General features: G+C 50.2%; 1 protein-coding gene across 1 annotated transcript in view; it reads right to left on the reverse strand.

Moving 5' to 3' along the window:
• Positions 1-1,969: 1,969 nt before the first annotated feature.
• LRRC38 (leucine rich repeat containing 38) overlaps positions 1,970-22,574 on the reverse strand; it is a 35,091-nt gene continuing 14,486 nt past the window's right edge. Inside the window, exon 2 of the mRNA XM_027060368.2 lies at positions 1,970-3,473. Within this exon, the coding sequence (XP_026916169.1) occupies positions 3,217-3,473 (257 nt within the window). The 3' untranslated portion in view covers positions 1,970-3,216. The remainder of the gene's footprint in view (positions 3,474-22,574) is intronic.

Below are 22,574 nucleotides of genomic sequence, written 5' to 3' on the forward strand. Positions count from 1 at the left end.
TGTGCCCAGCGAGCCCCTGGCTGTCCCTCCCCCACTCACTCGTTCATTCACGAAATAACCACGGGCCCCTGTGCCATGCAGGGCTTGTGCCTTCTAAGGAAACAGCTGACTCTGTTGGCCACGAGGGGTGAAATAGACTCATTAAGTTTCATTAAGACTCATTAAGTCCCCCTGGAACCCATCAGACCAAGGCCGTGGTACTAATTTCGCAGCCCGGGGCACCAATTCCCCAGGATTCTGGGAGAAACAAGTTGTAACTTTGGCAGGGGCCCAGTTGGATCCAGGGCCTTTAGCGGTGTCCCTGGTAGGGTGCTCCCGGGGGTGGGGACCGGACCCTGTGACAACAGACAGCAATTCTGACCCCACACAAATCTCAGTGAGTCCGCGGCCAGGCTGGGGAGGTGCTGACGTTAGACTGTTTTGTGCCTCACACTCTCAGCCTCCGAGCCTGTGACACACACCTCTGCCATGGTCTTTTCCCTGTTCTCAGGTAGCCCGGTGTCAGTAGAATCCCCTCCCCTGACTGAGCACCTTCTCCGTGAGCCTTCATTCACAGGAAGGTGCACATGACGGCTGGAACCTGGAATTCACGCAGCACCTAACGTTCATGATGATCGCCTTCAGGCTGCTCATACAGTTTTCTCCAGGGAAGTGGTACCTGGGCTGAGGGGGAGCCCACAGAGGTGGCTCCTTCTGGCGCTGGGGTGCAACGGAGCGTGTGAAAGATGCTGCCCGCCTGCCCAGTGACTCTGTGACAAGACAGCTCCTGAGCTAGTGGTCTCCCCTGGGGCCAACAATGCTGGGGGCCAGACAGGGGCCCGAGTCTCCTCCAGGGGGAAGGGGGAAGAGGAGTAGAGAGAGTAGAAGAAGAGAAGAGAGGGAGGGAAGGAGGCAGGATTCAGCTTGAAGCTACCCAATGAGACCTTCCCTGATGTGAGGGTTAGTTTCATGCATCAACTTGCCTGGGTCTGGGGTGCCTGGATATGTGGTGAAACATTATTAAGGGTATGACCTTAAGGATGTCTCTGGATGAGAATAGCATTTTATCTGTAGACACTGTAAAGCACAATGTCATCCCCAGTGTGGGCGGGCAGCATCCAATCCATTGGGGGTCTGAATAGAACAAAAAGGTGAAGGAAGGGAGAATTATCCCCCCCGCCCCAAGCCCCAGCTTTCTCTGTCTGCCTGACTGCTTGAGCTGAGTCCTCTCCTGACCTTGGACTAGAACAGAGACCAGTGGCTCTGTCAGTTCTCAGGCCTTTGGACTCAGACTGGAACTACACCACTGTTTTCCCTTGGGTCTCCAGCTGGCCAGCAGTAGATACTGGGACTTTGCAACTTCCATATAATGTGAGTCAATTCCTTATAATCTAGATGGATGGATGGATGGATGGATGGATGGATGGTTGAATGGATGGATGAGTGGATGGACAAACAATAATAGATATATAGAATACATATCCCCTGTGGGTTCTGTTTCTCTGGAGAGCCCTGGCTAATATACCCATTTACCCATTCTTGTATAGCTTCTACCATTACTCTGTTGCAGGACCTCATTTCTTTCTTTCACGGTGCCTATCACCACCTTAATTACAGTTCTGTCTACCTGCTTGTTTTATGTTTCCCCCGCAAGAACAGAGGCCAAGAGAGGGGCGCCTGGGTGGCTCAGTCAGTTGAGCATCCAACTCTCGGTTTTGGCTCAGGTCGTGATCTGGCAGTTTGCAGGATCGAGCCCTGAATCGGGCTCTGCCCTGAGAGCACAGAGCCTACTTGGGATTCTCTCTCTCCCTCTCTCTCTGCCCCTCCTCATCTCTCTCTCAAAATAAATAAATAAACTTAAAAACAAAGAGGCCAAGCGAGCAGGGGCCCTGTCTTCTTAGCACACACCCACGCTGCCCAGACCAGTGCCTGGCCCTTAGCAAGTGACAGTGGGTCTTTGTGGAGGCAGAGATGGGAGGGAGCAATGGAGGAAGAGCACATAAGGAATATATTAGGAGAAACAGTGGAGAGGTGGTTCCCAGAAACACCCAGGGCTTCTCTCAGGCTCCCTCAAAGTCTCAGTCCCCAGCAGAGTCCAATGCTGCTGACACCGTCGCCCTACATTAACCCGCCAGGCACATGATGTGGCTTCATATTATCTCTGAACCAAGCACCGTCTTCCACATCCAGGAAAACACGGCCTGTCACAAACTATGCTCCAAGGAAATGTAACACACACCCTAAGGCCACTGATGGAGGTTTCTCAGAGGCCAAATCTCTGGTGTTTTTTTTTTTTTTGTTTGTTTGTTTGTTTGTTTTGTTTTTTTAGCATTTTCTTGGTCCAGCACAACCTGCTTTTTGGAATCCTGGCCTCGGGGGAAAGTTTACCACAAGTTCTGGAGGTGACAAGTCTGGACCCGTGCCAGCACAGAGACCAGCCAGGCATTAGCTGGCTGAGGAGGGATTCCAGTGGTGGGGGGGCTGGGGAAGGGGCCAGGGAAGGGAGACAAGTGGCTGTGTTTCAGGGGAAGGAGTGATGGGGCACAGAGGCCATGGAGACTGTATACAAGACGGACCCTCCTTCCTCTACAAGTTGCTTCCTCTCGGGCTGAGGACAGGGTGTGAGCTCTGTCAGGAAAAGTCTTCCTCACCTGCTCACCAAATTACAGCAACAAACGCCCTTTGGCCAGATCTTAGCTTTTCCCTCGGTGCCACTTTAGCCAAATGGGGATCCGTCCTGTGGACCTCTAGAGGCTGCCGAAGCCCTGTACGGCAGAAGTCCACTCCAGGGACAGGGCCCTGGACGTGAGTCCCTGTCTGAGCGGCTGCATCCCGGGACGAAGAGGCTGCTGCTCAGTGTCCCAAGAGAGGCCAGAGAACAGATGCACAAGCCAGCTCGGTGGTCAGAGCTGCAAGCGTCTGCTCTCCCCGGCTTGGGGTTCAGGGTCAGCGGGGAAGCCTCTCTCTACCCCATTCTCGAACCTCAAGCCAAGAGGCAGGTCCCTCCAGAATCCTTCCTGGGCTCGTCCACCCCTAAGGTCTTAAACTCTGAGATGGGAGGTCCCAGCGGGCACCCGGGGTGTGTGGCCAGGTGCACGGCCAGGTGCACGGCCGGGGGCAGGTGCTGCTCTGGGCACCGTGGGTTGACTGCTTCCCACTTCCAGCTTCCCCTCTTCCCGCTAGGCTCGGAGGGGAGCCCCGCCTGGGCTCTGGCAATCCAGGAAGGGAGGGGGCGGCTCAGTCGTCCTCATCCTCGTCCTCCTCGTCTTCGGTGTCCTTGTTGGGGGCACATCTCTGGAAGCACTGCACCACGGTGGCCAGGAAGAAGCTGGAGATGATGGCAGCGATGGACACTGCCACGCCCGAGAAGATGATGATGAACAGGTCCGTGAGCGACAGGCTGAACCTACACTCGCTGAAGCTGGCCTCGGACAGCTCATGCAGGAATATCCTCCTGTTCCCCAGGGGCAGAGAGCACTGGATTTCCTCAAGGCCTGTGAAAGAGGCAGGGGGAGGGGTGAGAGAGAGGTCTGCAGGGTTGCCTAGAAGTTGGCAAGGCGAGTGCTTACCGAGTGCAGAGCAGGAGTGTTCCCCCAGAACGGAAGAGGGGAGGGGATTGATTGTATAAGCTTTTTTTTTGTTTGTTTTTTAAAGTCCCAGAGTAACCACCATGAGAAAATCCGAACGCCTTGGTCTCCCTTGCCCTGCTCTTAAGGTGTGGAACTCTAGGTTTTGAACCACTCAGATGGTGACAGAAGGGGAGATTGAAGGTCAGGGCCTCTGTAGACCTTCATCCAGACCTGGGTACTATGTGGCCTTGGGGGTGGCGGGTGGAGGAGGGGCCAGTGCAGGGGGAGGGGAAGGGGGGTGACAGTGCCCATCCATACAATATGCTCCAGTGGGCAACGTCACTGCCCCAATCTTCTCCGTCATTGTCTTCAGGGCATAAACAGGGTTAGCACAGCACTACCCTAGAAGGGTTTTCCTGCGACAGGAGTGGGGAAAATAGGCTATATGTGAAGGAGGCCTTCAAACAGCAGGTACTGAAGCTTCTGCGAAGCCTCCGTGTTTTTCACAACCACCTGAAGAGTGCTTTAAGATGTGAGTTCCCCCGGGGAGTTTGAGAGCTTCTGGGACATCCACTCCAGCTGTGCCCAGAGGAGCCCTTGTTAACCTCTGTGTTATATATTGAGGGTCCCCTTAAGATTTCACTGGAAGAGTGTTTGGCTCATTTAAAAAGGAGTTTCATACCCTCCAGTCCAGAAAAACAAGGCATCTGAGTACGTGTGAGAAAGTGCTTTAAAACAATAACCATGAATGGGGCGCCTGGGTGGCTCAGTCGGTTAAGCGTCCAACTTTGGATTTCAGCTTAGGTCATGATCCCAGGGATCAAGCCCCACGTCAGGCTCTGTGCTGAGCATGGAGCCTGCTTAAGATTCTCTCTCTCTCTCCCTCTGCCCATCTCCCTCACTCACATGCCTTCTCTCTCTCTCTCAAATAAATTAATTAAAAAAACACAATAACCATAAATGCTAACTAGAACTTACCATGGGCCAGACGCTGTTCTAAGCACTTCACATACAATAAGAATCCTCATCATGCCATCAGGGGAAGAGAGGGAGACAGCTATGAGGATTGCAGGTGGGTGAATTCTACACCCTCTGTTGATTCAGTAAGCCCAAAGGAAAACTTGCCCAAGGCATGATAATCTGAGCACCATAAGGATGGGTCTCCAGATACTCGTTTATTCATTCAACCCACATTTATTGAGCATTTTATCCTGTGCCAAGGGATTGGTGATAAACAAGGCCCCCCCCCCAAAAAAAAAGGCCCCTACACTCAAAGAGTATCAATTCTAGCAGACACTCATTCATGCATTCAACAAATGTTTATTGAGTATCTACTATATACTTGGCCCTGGGGATACAGCAGTGAACAAAACCTAATGCAGCTTAGGTTTAGACAGTTAGTGAGTAGATCAAGAAACATATAAATGTTAAGATGACACACTAGCATGAAAGGATGAGTGTCTGGGACAGAGGACCGTCTTTAGATGGGTGTTCACAGGGTACTATTTTAGTGAAGATCTAAAGAATGAGATGGAACCAGTCATGAAAGACCAGTCTAGGCAGAGGAGACAGGAAGTTGGCAAAGAGTTTCGTGTTTGGGGAACACCACGTAGCCAGGGACAGAAGAGTGAGCAAAGGGGCATTTAGTATGAGCTGAGGTGGGAGAGGTGAGCACGGCTGAAGATGAAGCCCCCAGCTCACCAGGGTCTCCAAATGAGTATGATGAACAGAGGCCCCACCTGTACCACCAACCTGGACCGAATTGTATCCCCCTGAAATTTATATGTTGAAGACCTAACCCTCAATGTGTCTGTAATTAGAGATAATAATGAGAGATAATTCAGGTTAAATGAGATCAGAAGGGCGTGGCCCTAATCTCATAGGACTGGTGTCCTCATAAGAAGAGGAAGAGACAGGGGGCACGTGGGTGGCTCAGTCAGTTAAGTGTCCGACTTCAGCTCAGGTCATGATCTCACAGTACATGAGTTCAAGCTCCACATTGGTCTCTATGCTTCAGATTCTGCGTCTCCCTCTCTCTCTCTGCCCCTCCATTGCTTGTGCTCTGTTTCTCTCTCTCAAAAATAAATAAACATTAAAAATTAAAAAAAAAAAAAAAGAGAAGAGGAAGAGACATGGGTCACCTGGGTGGCTCAGTCAGTTGAATGTTCAACTCTTGATTTCGGCTCAGGTCATGATCTCCAGGTTGTGGAATCAAGCCCCACATCAGGCTCTGCACTGAGTGTGGAGCCTGCTTAAGATTCTCTCTTTCTCCCTCTGCCCCCACTCCCATGCTTGTGCATGTGTGCTCTCTCTCTAAAATAAATAATTTTTGCAAATTAAAAAAAAAAAAGTAGAGGAAGAGATCTCGCTCTCTCACAGATCTCACTCTCTCTCTCTCTCTGCATGTGCACGGAGGTAAGGCCATGTGAGAACTCTGCAAAAAGGTGGCCATCTACATGTCAGGAAGAGAGGCTTCACCAGAAACTGACCATGCCAGCACCTTGATCTGGGACTTCCAGACTCCAGAACTGTGAGAAAATACATTTCTCTTATTTAAGTCACCCAGTCTGGGGTATTCTCTTGTGGCAGCCCTAGAAAACTACTACAAACTCTCACTGGGCATGAACAAAAGATAAAGACTCGTGTGAGTAGTCAGCCAGCAAAGACTGTTTGTTACCAAGGGTAATCTACACAATCTGACTGATACACAATATGAACTATATACAAAGTCGAGTTACTACCATGATTTCACAAACTTCAGGTACAAGAAAGTGCTTAATATTAAAATCCATAAAGAGATCAGATCATCTGTTTCTGATCTGGAAGAGGGGAGAAAAATAAAGCAGTAGAAACTAGGACTCATACTGCACTTACTATGTGCAAACACTCTTCTAACTGCTACGTACATACTGACTTTTAATTCTTGCAACAAGTTCATGAGGTAGGTGGTACCATTATGTCTGTTCTATGGATGAAAAAAACTGAAGCATCAAGAGTTTTCACAGCTTGCTTTTAGCAACACACCTTCCCGGAAATGTGAGGACACCATTGCGGTGAGGACACTGCAGGACACTTACCTTTGGCTTCCTTTCAACTTTCAGGAAAACCTTCAACTCCTCTCTTTTTCAGTGCCTCCAGGTTTCAGAAAGCTGGCCCTCAACCCATCTCCCGAATTGTCTGAAAGTCAGAATGATCTTTTCACATCTCACTAATTAACTGGCTTCTGTACTGCAAACAGCAGCTTGCTAATTGCACGGCAACCCAGTGACCACCCTTTGGGTCTTTATTTGCATATCTTTCCTTCCCCAGCTCAGAAACAGAGGCTTCCTCCCTCCTTGGGTCTTGGCCCACCTTTTCTGTAATGTACAGCCAACCCACTGGGGCTGATGCTCTCCTCCCCATGGGAGCCGTTGCCTGGCAACCAGCCTTACAGCACCTCCTCTCCCTGATTCAATGCCGACCTTATATCCCCAAGGGATTAGCTGGACAAAACTCTGTGTCTTTCTCCAGGTATGCTTGACTAGTTTTTGACTTTCTTTTTCTGAAAGAAGCCAAAGTTGTTTTTTTTTTAACATATGAAATTTATTGTCAAATTGGTTTCCATACAACACCCAGTGCTCATCCCAAAAGGTGCCCTCCTCAATACCCATCACCCACCCCCCATCAACCCTCAGTTTGTTCTCAGTTTTTAAGAGTCTCTTATGCTTTGGCAGAAGCCAAAGTTTTGTTTACTTCTTATGAGCATTTTAAATGCAATTGAACAGAATAGGAGAACTTGAAGACAGAGTTATATTGGGGTTCCCTTGTAGACAGTTTTCTTCAATGGAAAAGTGGGAAAAATCCACTGACCTGCCTCTTCTAAACACCCCTTCCCCTGAGCCAAAGATGTTATGAACATAAACAAGGTAGACGCGAATGGACTCCATGAAACACAGACAGTTTCTAACTCTAAGATAATACAGTAAGACCCTGGATTGCGAGTAACTTGTTCGAGTGTTCCGCAAGACGAGCAAACATTTCTAGTAAATTTTAACCTCATAAACGAGCGATGTCTTGCAATACAAGTCGTATGGGACATGATCATCATGTCACATGATCACAACTGAACCAATGGTTCTTGAAATTCGTTTTGATATACAAGTGCTTTGGATTACAAGCGTGTTTCCAGAACAAATTCTGCTCGCAAATCGAGGTTTTTACCGTATTTGTAATCTTCAAACCCACAACGGGTCACTGTTATCTAGAGAAACTTTCCAGCAGTCCCTGTCTTCAATAAGCCATATTCACTGGAAAACAACCACAACAGAACAACACCAGCCCACAGCACCTGCTGTTTAAGCCCAACCTTGGCCTGCCAAGACTCCTTGAGTCAATTCTGATTTCTACGATGTTTTTTGTGCCTTGAGATTAAGCTTGGCATTTTTACAAAGTGACCCTTTTAGAAAATGTCATCTCACATTTCTCTGCGGCTGGAAGAAACAGGCTTGTTTGCCAAACGTCACATGCAAACCCACCAGGGGTGAGGGACTCTGGAACCACAACTGATGGAGCTAGCACGATAAGATACACTGTCTTCATGGATTTTCGTAGCTCAGGAAAGGCAGAGGAATAAAAAAAGTCAGACAAAGAGCGTTAGCTGGGCAGACAAGGCCCAGGAGAGGGGGCAGGGCATTGCTGCCAGAGAGAGCATTCTGGAGACGCGTTCTAGGCAGGCTGCAGAACTCAGCAGTCAAGGTAATCTGATTTTGGGGGTCCCGTCCCGTCTTCTCCCCTGCAGGATCTTACTCTAGACCAGAGCTTCTCACCCTTGACACTATTGATATGTTGCATCAGATCATTGTTGTTGGGGGACACCTGGGTGGCTCCGTCGGTTAAGCGTCGGACTTCGGCCTAGGTCACGATCTTGTGGTTTGTGAGTTCGAGCCCCGCAATGGGCTCCATGCTGACAGCTCAGAGCCTGGAGCCCTGTTTCAGATTCTACGTCTCCCTCTCTCTCTGCCCCTCCCCTGCTCACGCTCTGTCTCTGTCTCTGTCTCTTTCTCTCAAAAATAAACATTAAAAAATTAAAAAAAAATATATATATATATACACTTGTTGTAGGAGAGCTATCCCACATGGTACAGGACGTTTATGAGCATTTCTGCCCTCTACCCACTAGATGCTGGTAGCACCCCACCCAGTATGACAATCACAAATGTCTGCCAACGGTGCCACATGTCCCCTGGGTGGGGGGACTAAAGTCCCTTTGGTTGAGAACTTCAGGTGGAAGTGCCTGGAAAAGTAAGTTACCTTCTAAGGCAGGGCTATTATTCATTGCTGAGCTTAGTTATTAAATGGCTTTCTTTGATTAGGGCATGAGACAAAACAAGCGAAGCTTTATGCTAGAGGCTGTGAAGCACACACCAAAAAGAAGAAGAAGAAGAAGAAGAAGAAGAAGAAGAAGAAGAAGAAGAAAGAAAGAAAGGAAAAGAGGAAGGAAGGAAAGGAGAGAAGGTGGGAGGGAAAGAAGGAAGAAGAGAAAGACACAGTTCAGGCCTCAAGGACTTTAGGTCTAACAGAAGGGTCACCAGGACAGGGTGAGTGGAAAGGCGGGTGGGCATGGGCACGTGAGGGAAGGGAAGGAGTCGCTGGGATGTCCCTACTTGATTTGGAACGTTCTCCCTCCTTTCCTGACCCGCATCTCTTCAGCTGTCCGAGTTAAGAAGAGCAGATAAAAGCCAGCACAGATATAGCACTTTGTGTATGCTAGGTGCTGCAACTGGGGTTTTACACCTGTCAGCTTAGTTAATCCTCATGCCAACCCAATGAGCGACCTACTGTAATTATCCTCATTTTACAGATGATGAAACTGAGGCACAGAGACATCAAGTGACTTGCCCAAGACCACACAGCCAGGGAACGACAGAGCTGAGAGTGACCCCAGCCAGTCTGGCTCAAGTCCACACTCTGACCACTACCCTGCCACACCCACTCTCCCAGGGCTGCACAGTCCCACCCAGCAACTCAGAACAAGTTCCCTTTGGGCAGGTTGTCTCTTAAAGAGACTCTCTAGAACTCTCCAGCAACCCTCCTGTTCCCACGCCCTGACCTAGACAAACTGGAGTAGTCTCCCTCGTCAGGAGATGGGTTCTGAAATGCAGACGTGGAGGGACAGCCTCTAGTGAGTCTCAGAATAGACCCCCGGCTCATGGTCATGAGCATGAAATAAAGGGATATCTGAAAAGCTCTTAACATGGCGCCTGGCCACCATTTGTGCTTGACAAAAAGTGTTAGTTTTGTTCAGATTTTCAAGGTTTCAAGTTGTGCCCACACCTGACTCCAGATATCTGAGGAGGGTGCTTGCATTAGTCAGGGTTCTCCAGAGACACAGTTAATAGGGTGTGTGTGTGTGTGTGTGTGTGTGTGTAAAGGGATTTATTATAAGGAATTGGGCCCCATGATTACGGAAGGTGACAAATTCCCAAATCCACAGCCAGGAAGCTGGAGACCCAGGAGAACCGAGGGTGTAGTTCCAGTCTGAATACTGGCTCAACATTCAGGAAGAGACGATGTTTCCGTTCAAGTCAGAAGGCAAGAAAGAAAGAACTCAAGCCCCAGCTTGAGGCCATCAGGCAGGAGGAGCTCCCCCTTATTCACAGGAGGGGAGGGCCAGTGGTTTTGTTCTAATCAACTGATTAGATGAGGCCCACCCACCTTGGGGAGGACCCTCTGCTGTACCCACTTTCCTGGTGCAAATGTTCATTTCATCCAAAAACACGCTCCTGGGCACACCCAGTAATGTCTGCCCAAATATCTAGGCCCATCACAGTGCTCTCTGTGCTTTTCCTCAGCAACAAGAGAGAAGACATTTTTCTCATCATATTAGTCTGAGGTGGAAATTAAAACGAAATTGTCTTCTGTCCTCTACTTGCTTGGAATAGCTGCCGAGAGGCGGAAACAGCTCGGGGTTTAGCAGTGAGAACGGACGATCTGCACGCCCAGAATCATTCTCCGTCTACAGAGGGGATGGCGGCTTCTCCTCCTTCATCTTCGCTCCAACCTTCTCCTCCTCCTCCTCCTCCCTCTCTCCTCCTCCTTCTTCCCCTTTGCGCTTTTCATTGTGGCCAACTCGACACGACACAAAGCTTACCGTTTTGTTTATAAGTACACAATTCAGTGCCATTACGTATACCCACAATGTTGTACAATCATCACTACTCTCTGTTTCCAGAACTTTCTCATCTCCCAAACTCCGTGTCCAAGAAACAATAACTCTCCCCTTCCCCCTGTCTCCCTCATCCTACTCTCTGTCTCTATGAACTTGCCTACTCATATACACGAAATCATACGATATTTGTCCTTGTGTGACTGGCTTCTTTCACCAAACATAAGGTTTTTAAGGTCCCTCCATGTGGTAGCACGTATCAGAATTTCCTTATTTTTTAAGCAGAACGGTCTTCCATTGCAAGGATACACCACATTTGTTTGTCCATCCATCTGTTGACGGACACTGGGTTGTTTCCACCTTGTGGCTACTGTAAATACTTCTGCTGTGAACATCGGCATATAAAAAGCTGTTGGAAGTCTCTGCTCTGTTCCTTGGGATATATACTCAGAAGTAGAATGGCTCGATCATATGGTGATTCTACGTTTAACTCTTCGGGGAACCGCCATGCTGCGTTCCACAATGGTGGCACTATGTTACATTCCCACCAGCGGTGCACGAAGGTTCCCATTTCTCCACGTCCTTGCCCACGCTTGTTATGTGACATTAAAATAATAATAATGGCCATCCTAGCGGGTGTAAAGTCTTATCTCATTTTTTGTGGGTGTGATTTTGTTCTGCATTCCTCTAACGACTAGTGACATTGAGCATCCTTTCAGGTACTTATTGGGTTGCTCCTTCTTTTTAAATGAAGGCCATGGTCTCCTAAAGAGACTCTATGTGATATTTCATCAGGGATTAGCAGCCATAGCGCAAAGGGCTAGTCCCAAGGGAGTCAACACTGGAGGGTAGGGCTGGGAGAGCCCAGGGGAGACCCACTGGGCCGATTGCTGAAAAGAGAAAATAGGCATAACCTCCCATTCAGTATAATTCACCTACACCTTCCTGAGCTCTCACCCATGCCCTCAATCGGAAGGACATGTGTGCCCGTGTGGGGGTATCATGTGTTGGGCACCTACTGTGTCATACAGAGCATACCCCTTAACACACGTCATTCATCGCTGACTTCCCTCTGGGAGGTGAGCGGGAATATGCCCAGGGCATAGCTGAGGAAACGGGGCTCAGAAATCGTTGGCAATGCTTCTATTAAGTGATGGAGCCAGAATTCGAGCTACACTCGGTCTTATTCCGAAGCCCGTGTTTTTTCCGTCTGCCTACGTTGTCTGTAGTCCTGAAGAAAGTGAGTTCCCGGGCCCCAGGACATTAATAATCCAACAAAGGAACCAGAACTAAAAAACACGAAGCCACCGGAAAGGAAGATAATATACAGTTGGAGAATCTGCAGGGCTTCACAAATTGAAGAATGAAGACACAGGGTGTCTGGAAGGTCTCGTGTGTTCTCATCAATATTTATGGAACGAGTGAATACCTTTGAGTTTGAGGGATTATTAGAGCGGAATGCGAAAGGCCTTGCACATAAGAGGCGCGGGTGGAATCTGAAAGTGTGGGTGGGTGTTAGATGCACCTCAGGACTAGGATGGAGCCCCCGAGATATGGTATCTTCCCAAAGGACTGTCTCCTGGCGGATGTCGGGCTGTGTGTGCAGTCACCGCAGACTCATTGCCAGGAATTGAGAATTTGGATTAAGAGATTAAAAATGGCAGCCTATGAAGGGCGCCTGGGTGGCTCAGTCAGTTAACCGTCTGACTGACGGTTCAGGTCATGATCTTGCGGTTCGAGAGTTCGAGCCCCACATCGGGCTCTGTGCTGACAGCCAGAGTCTGGAAACTGCTTCGGATTCTGTGTCTCCCTCTCTCTCTCTGCCCCTCTCCTGCTCACGCTCTGTCTCTCTCTCTCAAAAAATAAACATTATAAAAAAATTTTTTTAATGGCAACCATGAGCCCCACTCAGGCTGCATTTTTTTTTCTTGTCAATGCGATGGTGGTGGTCTTTTAAGAATCTAAAAAAAAGGGGCACCTGGGTGGCTCAGTCGGTTAAGCGTCCGACTTTAGCTCAGGTCACGATCTCGCGGTCCGTGAGTTCGAGCCCCACGTCGGGCTCTGGGCTGATGGCTCAGAGCCTGGAGCCTGCTTCAGATTCCGTGGCTCCCTCTCTCTCTGCCCCTCCCCCGTTCATGCTCTGTCTCTCTCTGTCTCAAAAATAAATAAACGTTAAAAAGAAAAATGTTAAAAGAAAAAAAAGAATCTAAAAAAAAAAACAAAACACCACAATTTAAATCAGGAGACCAAGCGGCATAGTTATATGGACACAACTGTCAGGCTGCCATAATGAGACAGGACACATGCCGTGAGCCTCTTCACTCATTCGTGTCACCCGGCTGGTCCCCGTGCAAGCATCTGAGTGCCCCCGGGGTAGTGGGCTTCTTTCCCATGTCCCATGTCCCAGAGGCGGCCCTGGAATGAAAGGCATGACCAGAGGTTGAGGCAAAGACCGTGTGCCCGTGACAAAGATCTCTTGAGAGCCTATGGTCCAGAGCTGTGGTCCTCAGACTTTTGGATTTTATATGCTGGTAAAAAGAAAAAATAATAAGAAACGGAGAGACTGACATAGGACGGCAGCTTATAATTCTGCCCTGTGAGGACATGAAAAACACACTATCATCATCAACAACATCGTCGTTGTCATATCTTATTTTATTTTTTACGTTTATTTATTTTTGACAGAGAGAGAGAGTATGGGCAGGGGAGGGGCAGAGAGAGGAAGACACAGAATCCGAAGCAGGCTCCAGGCTCCGAGCTGTCAGCGCAGAGCCCGATGCAGGGCTTGAACTCATGGACCGCGAGATCATGACCTGAGCTGAAGTCAGACGCTTAACCGACTGAGCCACCCAGGCGCCCCGACATCAACATTTTATAAGAGAAACCTTTGTACACCATTGAAGTTAGGAAGGGTGGGATAAAAGGAAACAGCAGTAAATACGTTGAGCCTTAAGAACAACTCACCGCAACGCCCTCGTTGTTCTCATTTTGCGAAGGGTCTGTGCGTGCCTGGACATGTGACCACGGTTCCAGGGCCGCCTTTGGGAAGCACCATCTACCACGCTCCAGGGCCATATTCCACACGCTCCATTTCTCCTGGACAAGTGCTGGGCGATCGCTTCCTTATTCTTCGAGAGCAGAGGTCCGCAAACCACAGCCCAGGGCCACACCCCACTTCTTCCGCCCCTCCCATATGTGTTTGTGAGTAAAGTCGTATTGGAGCACAGCCAGGCCCACAGGTTTACACATCATCCAGGGCGGCTTTGCACTACAATGGCAAATCTGAGGACTTACAAGAGACTGTATGTCTCGCGAGGCCTAAAATATTTACCATCTGGCCCTTTCAGAGGAGGTTTGCCAGTTCCTGTTCAAAACTCAGTGCAGGAAACGCCTCCTGTGGGAAGCCTGCCGTGAATGCTACCTGTGTTCCCCCTTCCCCTCTCCTCCCTGCCCGCCCCCATGTCTCCTCCACGGGGTAGGGGGGCTGTGCTTACCATGTCTGCACCCACAGCTCCCAGCTACGAGCTGGCACACAATATACGAATGTCACAAAAACCAAGAAAATCCAGAACAGGTCAGAAATGTCTAGGTGGGAAGGATCCTAGCGTGTGATGCCTGGCCAGGGTCCCGAAAGGTGGGCTGCGGGTCGGTAAGGGAGGACCGGTCTCTCAAGAAAGCCAATCAGCAGCCACTCACTTGTTTGTGGCAAGGCCACAGAGCTATCCGTCAAATATGGGGTTTGTTTGGTGGACAAAATCTCTCAAAGCTGGGCTCTGGAAACATTAACCCATCAGGTTCTTAGTGGCAAAACTGTTGGGAGCTACCAATTTTTATGACTCCTCCAGCTTCTTCAATGACATGCATCCCAGATGTGAACTCTTCCTACTCATTACAGGTAGTTAGCCGTGTAACAGATACGACCTCTGCAAGAACACCCGTGACAGCTGATGGGCTCAGCGGATAACACCCTTCCCGCCCTGAGTCTAGAACTGTGTGGATGACGTGGGATCCCGAGGAAGGAGACTAGACGATCGGTCTCGTTACTGCAGGGGCCTCGGAGCTGCCCTGATGTTTTTGCTCTACAGGCTGCTCCAATCCTCCCTTCAGCAACCCCGAAGTGTCTTTTGCAGAAAAGCACTCATCCCATCATTCTTCTGCTCGACACATTTCCCTCCCAAGCCTCTTCATCTGTCTCAAAGTGAAAGCCATGATCCTTACTGCCACGCCCCCAAACTTCTCAGTGCACCTTGCCTGCCATCCCTCAAACACCCCAAGCACAGGTGACCTCAGGGCCTTTGCACCTGCTCCCTGCGTCTGGCCCACTCCTTCACTTTCTTTGGGCCTCTGCTCAGATGGCGCTTTATCAGAGACGCTCCCCCTACTCCACCCCCACCATGATCATTCTCCAGCCGCCCCCCAACGTGGCTTTAGTTTTCTCTATAGCACTCAGCACCACGTGACCTATGACGTATGTATATACTTGTTTATTTTCTGCTTCCCTGCCCCTCCCCACTCCAATGTCATCTCTGTGAAGTCAGGCTTTTGGTTTTGTTCCCTCCTGGATTCCCAGTAACTAGAACTCTCAAAACATATTTTTGAATGAATATATCAATAGAGATAGGATTGGAGAATGTGGCGTAGCCGTACAGCCACGAAGAGTTTCCTAAACCATCTCCTGTGACAGACCGTCCCACCTGATGTCCGATTGTGCTGGACAAGCACAGACCCTTCCCCTGCAGGACAAAAGTCCTTCTCCCCAAATTCAGCAGCAGATAATTCTCGGTTCCCTACGATGAAAGAGAAGCTGTGTTTCTCCCATGCTTCTCCTTCTCGAAGGCTGGAAATTCTCAGCACTCTTCAGGCACGGATGGCGTGGGAACAAAGAGCCCCCACAAATAGTGGGGGCAGATCAGCTAACCCCCTGGAGGAACCCCAATGCCTGGTGCTCTTCTAAGCACTCTGCACTGTCTACGCTGCTTTAATCCACAAAACAAACTCTGGGGCAGCACTGTGATGACTGGTTCGCAGGTAAGGAGACAGAACAGTTGTGTTACCTGCTTAAGGTCATGCAGCTAAGAAACAGTAGAGCCAGGATTTGGCATCAGGCAGTCTGACTCCAGGGTCTGTGCGGTCAGCTGTGACCCTCCCCCCGTTGCCTTCAAAACGCTCCCACAAAGTTCTTGCAGAGGATACTAAGCCCCAGTGGGTCATATAATTACGCCAAGGCTGCTCGGTAAAAGTGCAAACCCAATTTGGAATCCATGCCACCTCCAGAGGTGGCCCCAGCCCAGGGTTCTCAGTGGAAAGAACATACAAGGTCATGCTCAAGGATCTGGGTGCTGTATTTGTCTCCTAGGGCTGCCCTGACGACTTACCACAAACTGGGTGGCTTTTTTTTTTTTTTTAAGTTTACCCATTCATTCTGAGAAAGAAAGCATGGAGAGGAGGGACAGAGAGACAGAATCCCAAGCAGGCTCTGAGCTGTCAGCACAGAGCCCGCTGTGGGGCTTGAACTCATGAACCGGGAGATCATGACCTGAGCTGAAACCAAGAGTTGAACACTTAACTGACTGAGCCGTGCAGGTGCCCCCAGACTGGGTGTCTTCAAACAAGTTTACTCCCTCACAGCTCTGGAGGCCAGAGTCTGTAAATGAATGAAGCCACAAGGCCAGGCTCCCTCTGAAGGCACAAGGGGAGAAGAGGTCCTGGCCTTCTCTGGTTCTGCTGGCTCCAGAACTTCCCTGCTTTACGATGGCATTGCTCCACCTTCTGCCTCTGTCTGTCAAACCTCCCTCTCATAAAAACACACCTGGCAGGGGGTGCCTGGCTCAGTCGGTTAAGCATCTGACTTCGGCTCAGGTCACAATCATAGTTCATGAGTTCGAGCCCCGCGTCGGGCTCTGTGCTGACGGCTCGGAGCCTGGACCCTGCTTTGGATTCTGTGTCTCCCTCTCTCTCTGCCCCTCCCCTGCTCCCGCACACATGTTCTCTCTCTCTCACTCGCTCTCAAAAAAAATGAATAAACCTTACAAAAATAAAAAAAGAAACACCTGTCATTGGATTTTAGGGCCCATCCTAAATCCAGAATGATCTCATCTTGAGATCCTTAACTACATTGGCCAAGACTCTTTCATCAAATAAGGTCCCATTCGCAGGTTCCAGGCTTTAGGACTTGGACATATCTTTGGGGGGACACAATGCAACACACTCCAGGTGTCTTATATGGGGGACAGTCCTCTCCTGCCCTTTGGCTTCTCCTCCTCTGTGTCTCCTTATTTGGAGGCTGCTCCCAGGTTTCATTCTGGGCAATCACCTCTCACCCCCCTGGGGCTTCTTAAAATGCACTCTTTTCTGAGCTTGCTTCCTGGGCTTCCCTTCCATTGTGTGAACTCCCCGACATCCCTGCAGTGAGTCCCTTCCTCGCTTATGTCAGCCAGAGGTTGGCTTCTGCTGCTTACAGTCAAGAGGCCCCACAAGTGGACTGCACGAAAACGGAGTTCAAGGGTGAGCTAAACGCCCATGCTTTCAGCCTCTGTTTCCCCGGCTGTAAATCAGCTGGCTCTCCGCAGCTGTCCTACAAAAGCATGTGCTCCGTGGCCGCCGGGTCCTGAGGGGGTGGAGATGTTTCGGTGCAGCTCCCACCCCCTCCTGGGGAGACGACACAGCGGAAGGGCCCCGCTGATGGGAGGTTGAGCTCCTACCTCTGTCTTGCTAGGGGGTTCCCTCCCATCCACATCCACCATCCGCCGAAACAAACTGGGGTCCAGCTCATTCCGGCCGAGGCCAGAAGGACCCCACCACTCCTTCCCTTTAGAAACATTTCTTCCTTCTCCACGGGGCGCACTCCAAAGGGACATGCCTCCTTCCTCGTGCAGGGTGGCCAGCGCCCCGCCCGCTGCCGCTCTGTCCCCTTGACTGATGACTTCTCCCAGCAGCTGACACCGGAGCTGGAGAGGGTGAAGAGCTGCCACTCTCCCAAAATAGATGGTGACACAGCGGATGATAGATTGAGATTAATCTCTTGCCCCTTGCCAACAAACAGGCCTGCGGCCAGAGGATCTCTTGGGGCCCTTCCCCTGATCCGGCCTCCTGGGAACTGCCTAATCCAGATCAGCGATAGGCTGTCCGAAGCACTTTTTGTCATCAAAAATATTTTTTTGTTTTCCCAACTCCACTTACGCAAAGCCCGTGTATACACTGAGAGAAGAGAAATAAACAAAAAGAAGCAAGATAAAAGGACCCATAAATACATGTTTAACACACTGGCTTATACCTTTCTAGATTTTTTCTGTGCGTACGTGTACATAAATCGTCCAGGTAGGAATCTGCTCAGCCACTCTGTTGGATAACCATACTGGGAACCTCTTTCCATTCGACCAGTATAATTACCAAACATCATAAGTAACGGTTGCGGGCACTGTATTACGTAGACGAGTCATAATTTACTTACACAATCCTAGAACACTCTTCCAGAGTGACTTCTTCCTAGAAGCAATCTGCTATGGGCATCGATGCACACATTCTTAATTATCTCCCCACGATAACATTCCCACAGGTTGAAGATTGTCCGCTGAACTTGTGCCAGTGATGGGATTTTGTCACTTTTTTGTCTTGGCCAATCTCATAAGCCATAACAGAGCACAATTATTGATTTAATTTACATTCCTCTGACTACTAGAAGAGCTAAATGTTGTATCATGTGCTCACTGACCATTTGGAGTGGCTCTTTTGTGAACTGCCTGCCCAGGACCTGTACTAAAAACTTCACGAGTCTTATCAAGGGGTGAGAAGGCCCTGGGGCCAAGGAGGGTTGGGGAGAGAGTGCAGCTGATTGTCTCCACCCAGCCCACTGCCAGAGCTCCAACTCCCAGGGAAGGGGCCTCCACTCCCACCCTCTGGGAGGAAGGACCAACCCCTGGGCATCCGTCCCACTGCGCTTGGCCAGCGCTCACCCTCCTATCACTTTCCTCTCCTGCACTCCGGAGTAAGAGGGCTCAGTTTGGGCTGGTGAAATCCTGCCAGGCCCTGCCTGCCAGCCTCCCGGAACTCCAAACCCAAAGGATCAGGAGACAGAATCACCCTTGTGTTCTTTCACATGCTCAGCCAGACTTCCAGCCAGGGCTTCCTGATTTCACAGCAGCATAGAAGGTTAGATCCAAACGCATCTGTGACTCTACCCCCACCCCACGTCTCCCCTTTATTTTACAGATGAGAGGTCCAATGAAGTTAGACACCCTGTCTAAGGTCACATGGAGACTGGATGGGGCCCAGGTTCCCTAACTCCTAGTTTTGTGCTCTTTCCAAGCACCCAGCTCTTCGTTTACTATGAGCACCCGAAGTTGTGGGTACCATGGCCCTTGCTGTAGGCTCTTGGTGTCGCAGAGGAAGACTTCTCAGCGAGGCCTCCCTGCATGGACTGCAAGGGAGTGGGGCGCTGGGAACGGCAGCTCTAATTTCCCGTAGTGCTGGCCTTTGTTCCCCACCGTAACTTTCATTAAATATGGGCTGCTGCATCAGGGGAAATTCCCAACTGTCCTCCCTGTCTCGGCCGCAGACACTCTGTCTGATTAAGCAATCAGCTCATTTCTACCAGGGGAAGATGCACCGGCAGCGTCGGGTCAAGGGCTCCTGCTCGGTCCTGGCCCCACGGAGCATGTTCCGTAGAATGGGCAGCAGAGTGCAGTCGGTCCTGTGCCAGGGTTGTGACTCCAGCCTGACTGGCAGCCCTGGACCTCAGGACACCCACATCGGTCACTGCACATGCACAGAAGATCGACAGACACACAGTGCAGGTTTCCCAGCCTGTCCTCCTCCTGGTAAGAAAGGAGCAGAGATGATCACCGAGGGCTGAAAGTCTTATTCTCTGGGGAGGCAGGCGCTCACTTCCACTGCCACCTCCCGCACCACCATCACTGCCATCGTCTCGACTATCACCATTACTACTCCTCCCACCCGTCCCATGGCCACCATCCCACCATGATGTCTCCCACCCGTCCCAGCCACCATGGTGACATCACCGCCTGTCCCGTGGCCACCACCTCCACCATGAAACCACTCTCATCACTGCCACCTCAGTAGCAAACACTATTTGCTAGTGCTAGGGATACTCACCTGTGTCTAGTTGTTATCGATGATCTAGTTAAAGAGAACATTCTGGCAGGCTCCTCTGTGTGGGGAAGTCTAAGACTGGCCCCCTGAGGCTGGTACCTCCCATACTTATAATGATCAATGTTCCACGTTGCCATGGAGTACTCAGGGGCACCCACTGTGGCTCCCTCCCTGGACCTGTCCTTTGGAGTTCTCATTGCCCCAAGGAAATCTCTAACAGTGGGCCCACTGGCCAGGTGGGTACAGTGATGTGTTGAGTGTATTGGGGGTAATGTGGGGCGTGCATGGGAAGTGGGCCCCTTCCAATTATACTGTTGAGATGACATTCGATAGGGAAGTCATATTTATTGCAACTCCTACTGTTTACCAGGAACTATGATGGGTTCACCATTATCAACTCACTTAATTCTCTTCCTCAACAGCCCTTTGGACCAGTGCTTCTCACAACGGCGGGTGATTTTGCCCCTCCGCAGGCATTTGGTGATATCTGGAGGTATCACCACCTTCTATCACCAGAACTCATTTCAGCCTGCAAAACTGAAACCTTGTCCCCATTAAACACTAATTCCCCATTCCCCTGACCCTAGTCCCTAGCACCCTCCATTCAGTTTGTCTCTATGAATTTAATTCCTGTACGGTGCCTCACATAAGTGGAAGTTAGAGTGATTTGTCCTTTTGTGACTGGCTTGTTTCACTTGGTGTAGTGTCCCCAGGGTTCATCCCTGTCACAACAGGTGCCAGAATGTCCTTCTTTTAAGGCTGATTGATATCCCATTGTAAGGACAAACCACATTTTGCTTGTCTGTTCATCTATCGATGGACACTTAGGTTGCTTCTACCTTTTGGCTGTTGTGAATAATACCGCCATGGACTTGAATGCACAAATGTGAGGTTTGTTTTAGATGCAGAGACCAGGGCTCAGAGAAGCTGTGCGGCTTTCCCAAAGTCACACAACTTGTCTGTGAGGGCCTGGACTTAAAGGCAGGCCTGGCCATCACCAAAGCCCATTCTCTGTCCATCACACCATGGTGTCCTCAGGACCGTGTGGGCTCACGCACACAGTGGTCATTTCTGGAACTTCCCTGGGCCGCTATCAGGTGGACAATTTCATCCCAGTTGCGAAACTCGCCTTCATGTCTCCCCATCTCCGCTCACCGGTGCCACCTTCCCTCTCTGTCTAGGCCCCATCCATCCTTCACTCTTAGCATGTGAGACCTGCCTCTCTCTGGAGCTCCCTGGTGGCTGCTTACGACGGTCACCCCAGGACAGCTGCCCGCGACCTGCTGGCGTTGACGCCTCAACCGTCTGTGAAACCAACACAGCAATTCTGGTTTTCTTGGGAAGTCAGGAATCAGATTGGATTTTTTTGTTATATTTATGAATCTGCCAGCAGCTAGGTGGCCAAGGGTAGACCTGGGGTCCCCGAAACAGACACCTCCCCTTGCAGTTTTCAGTAGATCCCAGCACTGTGACAACTGGTGTCACTAGGGCCAGAGTTGTGCCGTGTTTGGAAGTGACTGCGGGGGCAGGGGTCGGCAGGGGCTGGGGTTGGGGGGGGGTGTCATTAGAAACAACCTGTGCAGGCAGAGAGGCCCTCACCTTTACTGACCCTCCACTTTCACAGGTGGGGAAACAGACCCAGAGAGGCGCAGTTAATTCCCTGCGGTAGACAGAAGAATGCTCCCAAAATGCCCGTGCCCTAATCCCCGGAGTCTGTGACTATGTTACCTCATACGCAAAAGGGACTTTCAAGATGTGTGATTAAGGTCTTGAGATGGGGAGAAAATCCTGATTATCCAGGCGGGCCCAATGTCGTCACCAGATTCCTTGTAAGACGGAGGCGGGAGGGCCGACCTCAGGGAGGAAATGTGACAGAGGTCACAGTGATGTGGCCCACGAGCCAAGAGTGTGGGGCAGCCTGTTAAAGCTGGGAAAGGCCAAAGAAGCACAGCCATCTCAGGCTGTAAGACCTGACGTGTTTTTTTAATATTTATTTACTGATTTTGAGAGGGATAGACGGAGGGAGAGAGAGAGAAAGCTGGAGAAGGGCAAAGAGAGAGGGAGACAGAGAATCCCAAGCAGGCTCCACACTGTCAGCACAGAGCCCAAGATGGGGCTTGAACTCCCAAACCGTGGGATCATGACTTGAGCCAAAACCAAGAGCCCGACGCTTAACCGACAGAGCCCCTCAGGTGCCCCCATGGGACCTGTTTTGGACTGTAGACCTACAGAACTGTAAGATTATAGATCTGTGGTATCCTAAGACACTGATTTTGTGGTAGTCTGTTACAGGAAATGAACACAAAACCAACACAGTCCCCAAGATCATACAGTGAGTCAGTGGCAGAGCCCTGCCTGGGAGCCAACTCTGAGTCCTGAGCACCTGCAGTGACACTGCGTATTGGTGGTTCGGCGTGAGCCTCCAGAACTGGGTCCCTGGGGAGGCGACACACGGGTGTTGATTTACAGCTGATAGTGATAACAGCTGGTGTTTATAATGGGCTTTCAGTGTATCAGGCACTGTGCTAAGCCCATTACAAGGGTTCTCTCTTTGACCCTCATGAGAGAGTCATGAATATTATTATTGTCCATATTTTATACATGAGAAAACGGAAGCCGAGAGAGGTGAAGTGATCTGCCCAGGCTCACCCAGCTAGTAAATACAGGAGCGGGGTTCAAATGGTGGGGGCTCTCGATGCAAAGCCTGAGTTCTCAGTCATGGTGCCACATCCCCATCTGGTGAGTGATGAGTGATATGAAACAAGAGCACCAGC

Source organism: Acinonyx jubatus, chromosome C1, assembly GCF_027475565.1.
Source record: "Acinonyx jubatus isolate Ajub_Pintada_27869175 chromosome C1, VMU_Ajub_asm_v1.0, whole genome shotgun sequence".
Classification (NCBI taxonomy): domain Eukaryota; kingdom Metazoa; phylum Chordata; class Mammalia; order Carnivora; family Felidae; genus Acinonyx; species Acinonyx jubatus.